General features: G+C 39.6%; 1 protein-coding gene across 2 annotated transcripts; it reads right to left on the bottom strand.

Annotated features, from left to right (window-relative positions):
• Positions 1–2,325: 2,325 nt before the first annotated feature.
• Positions 2,326–6,156, bottom strand: LOC116267393 (beta-fructofuranosidase, insoluble isoenzyme 1-like). 2 transcript variants are annotated; one of them, XM_031649075.2, is made up of 7 exons: positions 5,903–6,156; positions 5,769–5,777; positions 4,823–5,685; positions 4,063–4,221; positions 3,511–3,761; positions 3,232–3,322; positions 2,326–2,799 (listed from the first exon to the last, which is right to left on the bottom strand). In XM_031649075.2, the coding sequence occupies exons 1-7, from the start codon at positions 6,105–6,107 to the stop codon at positions 2,620–2,622; spliced, it is 1,758 nt and encodes a 585-aa protein (XP_031504935.1). In that variant the 5' UTR covers positions 6,108–6,156; the 3' UTR covers positions 2,326–2,619. The 2 variants fall into 2 exon arrangements, with proteins under 2 accessions (XP_031504935.1, XP_049931127.1); XM_050075170.1 differs by having other exon boundaries at positions 5,769–6,156.
• Between the last annotated feature and the right edge of the window lie 346 nt (positions 6,157–6,502).

Genomic DNA, 6,502 nt, shown 5'->3' with positions numbered 1-6,502 from the left:
AGCAACCAACAATGATGGTTGAGAATAAGGCGCCCCCATATGTCTAGACGAACAAGTTCAAAAGCAAATTGACTACTAATATTGCTCTGAGTAGAGGAATCATTTTGATTGTGATTCAGGTTATGTATGGCATTATAAATAAAGTACTAAAAAGAGTATATCAACAAAAATTCATTAATTTAAAAAACATTCGCAACCAAAGATTGGTGTCAACTTCACTATTTTTTAGGAATTGAAGAAGCATATTTAAAGGCAGCACTATTTTCATCCCACAGAAAATATATATGCTCTTGACTTACTTCGTGAAACCAGAAAATTAAGTACAAACCTGGCTTATTGAAGTGAACTATAAATTAAATAAGGCAATAGAACATGGCCTTGAAGATATAAAATCTATCAAAAACTTGTTAGGAAATTAGTTTCTCTCACGGTTTCTCAATCATGCCTGATCATCGACAGTCTCATCTTCAAGTCATAGGTAACATCTTCAGTTATATAAAAGGGATGCCAGGTCAAGGCACATGTATGTTGAAGAATGGGCATGTAGATGCTGAAGTCTGTACCGATGGTACAGGAAGAACATGGATCAATGATCTACTGTGTTTTCTTAGAAATAAAACATATTTCCCAAGTGCGATTGGACACATTCATGCTAGAATATAATATGGTGAAATCTGTTTGCTTTTATAAATTGACGGATGCCCAAGCCTAAACTGCTACAAGTTGAACTAATTATTGATGGACGGCACTTCTAATAAATTGAATGATTTCGATATTTTCAAAAGGGAAGGTGAAGGGCACATTGGTTCGCCTTTGTTCAACCATTTGAGAAGTTCTAGTCCTTCCATGGTTCAAGCAAGGTGCAGTTTCCTCATTAGTGTCAGTCCACTTATCAACTAATATTTCACATTGAAGGCTGAGTAGTGAGTTCTGTCTATAAAAGCAATTTTCAAACAATTTCTGAGTAAAATTGGAATTTATAGCTCTGATGCCATGAAGAAAGTAGATTGCTAATTCAGATGTAGCATAGGTTTAGCAGTCCAAAATGGATGCCATTTCATTTGTTTTGGAGCCAATTAATACTAGTGTATAGAAGAAAGTTCTAGAAATAATTAGTTACACTTGAGTGGTAATTTAGAGTACTACAACAAATTTTGCTATTCATTGAAATACGTTTTAAACAGCGTCAATATTAAAAAAATATTCCACGTTATTGAATGTAAACACAAAAGCTTCCTGCCAGTTCCTCCCTTTTCTTCTCTCTCCTTCTCTCTCTCTTTTGCCCCTCTCTCTTGTCCCTCGTTCTTCCCCCCAGGTTGGTTTGCACATCGAGTCGAGCCAACTCAGGTTCGACTCGAACTCGCTCGAAAAAACTCGTCTCATGTTCAACTCGTTTACAAATGAGTCGAGTTTGTTCTTACAAAAATACTCAAAATAATAAACGAGTCCAATTCAATTTTTAATAACTTGACTCGCAAATCAATACTTTGTCTAATACTGCCAAAACTTATTCACCAGTTTTAACATTTAATGTAAAAACAAGTTTTCACAAGTTACATGAGTTAAACGAGTCAATGCTTACTCAGTTAACGATAAATGAGTTTACACATAAATGAGTTAAATGGGTTAAACGAGTCGAGTTCGAGCTTGATTTTGTATAGTAGAGTCGAGCTCGAGCTTGCTATAAAAAGCTCGACTCGAATTCGAGCCGAACTCGACCTCGAGCTTTCTGAGCCGAGTCTAGCTCAAGCTGGCAAAGTTCGGGCTCCACTATCAGGCCCCAGTTCGGGCTCCACTATCAGGCCCCATCCTCTCTCTCTCTTAGTCGTTCTCCTCTCTCTTCCCTTTATTTTTGTCTAATCGTCTCTCTCGTCGTGTATCCTTTTGTCTGTCGTGTGTCTTTGGCTTGCATTTGGTTAACGATCGTGTGCGGGGCATTCACCTGCTTTGTCACGCGTAAGAGGGTTTCTGCCAACATCGACCTGTTTGAGATCCCTCCGATGAATCAAGGTAAGCAAACGTTTTTTTCCCTTCTCATGGATGATTTCGCTGATACTTTTGATGTCAAAGACGGACCTAAAAAGAGGGTTTTCCGAACTTGAGTAACTAACAGATTTTGGGCTCTTGCTCTGTGTGCAATAGCTATAAAAAATCTCATTCGTAAAGCAGTTTTTCTTTCCTGTAGTTTCAGTGTTTGAGGAAATGCCTTGGATGATTGACTTCAATATCTTCTTTTGCATATTAATTAGAACGCGACGTAAGACTCCAAAATCTTTCCCGAATAAAATTAAAGATAAACATTCTAAAACGTTGTGAGATCGTCCATGATCAAGATCGATTTTGATATGAATTCTAGTAACTTCTACTTTAAAAAAAAAAAAAAAAAAAGCATATCTAATTTTAATTCTATCCATGAAGCCATCCCTGGATCTAAGATCTGGGGCCATCAAACGTAACCTTATTGAGAAAAACTAAGATAAGAAGATAATTCTTTTGGCTGGCACACCTCCACAGGATGTGGGGAAATCTTAAGCGTTCAACGTACTAAGCACTAGTTCCCCCAATTTTATCTAGCAACCATGAGAAGAAGAAAGAAGTAGCTTTGATTGCCTTGGAAGGTCAGTTAATGGAAGGCTTCCTCATGGACCATGCGGTTAATTTGGAGAGGGTGACAGCGGAGGAGCCATTGTTGAAGACATAGAGCCTGGCATCATTTCCCACTGCCAGCTTTGGATACACTCTTGCAGTAATGCACGTCTTCCCACCGCCACCAAAGCTCTCCACAATAGAGTTATCGATCTGTGCGCACCGAAACGGACGTGAAGAGATAACACTGTCAGCTACTGATCTTTGATCTTTTCGCAAGAAGAAAGGAAAGAAACAGAAACTTTGGATCATCTAAATTTCTAACTAATGGGCACACTAGATCCCAGTGGCTCAGGGCAAGGGTTAGACCAGGGTTTAACCGAGCTTCGCATCCAAATTAAACAGAATCTGCAATCAAACACGGGAAGAGCCAACGTTGGGCCGCATGGGTCCTACCCCCACCTCTTTTTTTTTTAAATTTACATGTAAATTTTAAACAATTTTATTTTTTTTATAAAAATTTTAAAAAATAATATTTGGACCCCACTCAAAATTTAAAAACTTTATTTCAGCCTTTTTTTTTTTCTCATAAAAAGTTTCGAGTTAAGTACATCACAGGACAACATATAAGCATATAAGACGTACCAGAGTTCGCAGTGAGATGTGGCCATCAGATATGTGGACGTCAACGAATCCTCCGTATGTTGTTTTGTCCACGTCCTTTTCAAGCGTTGACCTATTATTTTCACATACATATTTAACGTTAATATCCTTGAGGTTCGGTTCGGCCCATTCGGGGTTTCCTAATTTACGAAATATAACCGCACACTTTGCCACAGCTGCCGGGCTAACAAGAAAGGTTGCGAGTTTGGTTAACCTCTCCCTCCCTCACTAAAATAACTCCATCAAGGCTAGAAAGCTTACTTGCTTTGATCGCTGCACATGACGACAACAAGGTGGTTGCTGTTTGGGCGCTTGAAGACGCGGAAGAAAACAGCGGTTTGCTCTTGCAAGTCGTGGGAGGCGAAAAGCAAGAGGCCAAAGGGGCCGACCCCGCCCTTAACAGCAGCACCTTTCTCGCTGCATATCCCTTGTGGGTTAACCAGCAGGTCTGGATCGTCCAGCACCTCTGCCTTGTTCAAATCGTCCACTTGGAAAGACACTTCAACATCTGCCTGCACATCAAAATCAACCCTTTGTGGGTTATTAACGTATGGCTTAAGGCGGCCAAATCCAAATCTTCCTTTTAAATGGAAAATTAATTTTCTCTGAAAAAAAAAAATTAAATAAGTTTTATTTTCTCAACTATTTCATGCGGACTCTTCTCTCTCAAGGACTGTTGCTTTTTCAAACGTGGTGTGTATTTTATCCATATCCAAAAGTTCGGCGCTTTTCTTTTCTTTTTTTTTTTTTTATTGCTAAGTCTTTATGTGTGCTTCCGATCAATGTCCCAGTAGTAGACTGGAAATCCCTCACCTGTGAAGCCTGAACACCTTTAACTTGGACCGTCGACCCACTTTCGATACGTTTATTATGAACACTGGCTCTCTCTCCGCGCAAACCTTCTAACTCTTCAACCGGCCATTGAACAAGCTGCTTTCCACTCTCATCAAGCCAAACCTTCCTTGGGATCGCCTGAAAAAAACAACAGGAATCAAATCACCAAGGAACTGCTAATTAAGAAAGGATCTATATATATATATATATATATGGTATGTGATTGATAAAAATCAAACCCTTTAAGTATAATATTTAAATTGTTTTTTTAATTTAACTTTACCAATACGATTTTAAAGATAAGTTGATGCAAAATGTATATTAAGTTGATCATTTTTGGAGTTTTAATAGTGTTTTTTGTAAAAGGAGAAAATGAATGGCTCTAGTGACATCAACATTTTTTATGAAAACAACTTGATTCAAAGCATGTTTTTCATCAAAATAGTTTTATAATGTATTATGATGTTTATATGATTTTTTAGTAAAAGGTTAAAAGGTCTGATTTTTATTACTCACCTATTTTTACCAATTTATATGTGTATGTATAGGAAAATTGAATGGTTATTATAGTTTTTTAAGAATCACTTAACCATGTAATCATAGTCAACCAATTCAAAGTAAGAAAAGTTAAGAAAGAAACAATGAAAAGAAAAAGATAATGAACATTTTCTTCGTCTGATATCCAACGTTAGGAACATTTGACTTTTCCTATTATAAAAAAAAGGTATGTGTTGCTTACTTGTACACCGGCCCAACCCTTGTGAACATCATTCTCGAAACTGTCCGATTCATTGATCCATCCCCAAAGGATTCTTCTATTCTTCTGGCTGTCGAAAAACGTCTTAGACGCGTAAAACTTCCCGTAGTCGTACCGGAATCCGGTGGCGTCGTCGGGAGACGTGTTATCCGGTACATACTTGTCTTCTCGGTGCAAGTACGTCCCAACAGTGTAGTAATCGATCTTCTTGTCGTCCAGGCTCACCTTGAGAACATGCTTGACACGGGGGCCCGTAACAGAGGTGTCCAGTCCAACGGTTCCATTAACAGGAACAGGGTAGAAGTCAGGGCACTCCCACATCCCCGTCCCCTCGGAGGAATGCAAGGGCTCCAGGACCATCGTCCAGTTAATGAAGTCACTGCTCCTATAGAGGATGGCTATTCCTTTCTGATCGACTTTGCTCCCCACAAGGGTTCTCCACATCCCATCCGGGCCGAGCCAGGCGGTGGTCGGGTCCCTGAAGGCGCTAGCGTTGATGCCATTACTGGTTGTAGGGGCCATCACAGGGTTGTAGGAAGGCTTCACCCATTCTCTGAGGAAAGGGTCGGATGGGTCCTTGGGGAAGGCGATGTTTTGGAGTTGGACGTTTGATGAGTTCAGTCCTGTGTACAGGATGGCCGGTTTCTCCCCTGGTAGGATGGTGGCTGAACCAGACCAACAGCCAGCTATGTCGAATGGCTCAGAGGGGACGAGTGCAGGCTCAAGAGGGAACCAGTTGATCAGGTCTGTGGATATTGAGTGAGCCCAAATGATGTTTCCCCATATGGAACCATATGGGTTGTACTGGTAGAAAAAATGGTAGAGTCCCTTGTAATACACAGGCCCTAAGAAAGTTTCAAACAAATAACAATCAGTTATTAGATCATTCAAAAAGAAGAAAAGAGAAAGGAAATGTTGGGGAGCTCACCATTGGGATCTGGTTTTTTCCAAACACATGCCACCATCATTATTTAGAACATAAGAAACAGAAGAGTTAACGTGTTAGAAAATGCTTTCAGGTGTATGAACAGTTGAATGAAAGATGATCTTGTAAAGTTTCACCATTTATCCAATGCATCGGTGGCTGGAAGTGGTAGCCGGTTCTGTGGAGCTGGTTTGCTGAAGAGTTTGGTGATACGGACATGAGCTCCTGAAAGACCTGGTGGGATGCTTGGACTCCATGAATTGACAACAAGTTGCAGATGAGGAAAGCCACAAAGGAGAAGCAGATGCGAGAAGCCCCCATTAGAGAGAAGCTCTCGAGCATCGAGAAGAAAGGGATGCTTGTAATAGGACTGAGCTGTCTTTGTATGTGCTGTGGAGAGGGGTGTTAGGGGTTATATAGACAAGGGGGTGGGGGAGAGGGAAAGTTTAGGACCCGATTCTGGGTATTTATTACAAGTTTTTTTTTAAGTCTATAATTTTACATCTTTCACATCTAAATGAAAGGTGACATCATGACACGTTCCCAAAAAAATGTGGGTTCTGAAACATTCATTATTTAAAAGTAATTTTATTGCAGGTAAAATAATCATTTTAGTTGTAATATAGTGTTTTCTATTTACAAAGCATGTATTTATACATGAAATGTAGCTCTGTGAACCGGGCAACGAACACAAGGAAAGCAAATGTTTTCCTTGGAACAGTGGAAAAAAAAATCAC

The sequence above is a fragment of the Nymphaea colorata genome, chromosome 14 (assembly GCF_008831285.2).
Source record: "Nymphaea colorata isolate Beijing-Zhang1983 chromosome 14, ASM883128v2, whole genome shotgun sequence".
In the NCBI taxonomy this organism is placed as follows: domain Eukaryota; kingdom Viridiplantae; phylum Streptophyta; class Magnoliopsida; order Nymphaeales; family Nymphaeaceae; genus Nymphaea; species Nymphaea colorata.
This window is presented reverse-complemented; position numbering and strand designations above follow the sequence as displayed.

Coding starts and splice junctions, on each gene's coding strand:
- LOC116267393 (XM_031649075.2), bottom strand. CDS start 6,107: ATGCTCGAGAGCTTCTCTCTAATGGGGGCTTCTCGCATCTGCTTCTCC. Junction 3,323..3,510: donor ATGTGCAGCGATCAAAGCAA/GTAAGCTTTCTA, acceptor TGAAAATAATAG/GTCAACGCTTGAAAAGGACG. Junction 2,800..3,231: donor ACATCTCACTGCGAACTCTG/GTACGTCTTATA, acceptor CGGTGCGCACAG/ATCGATAACTCTATTGTGGA.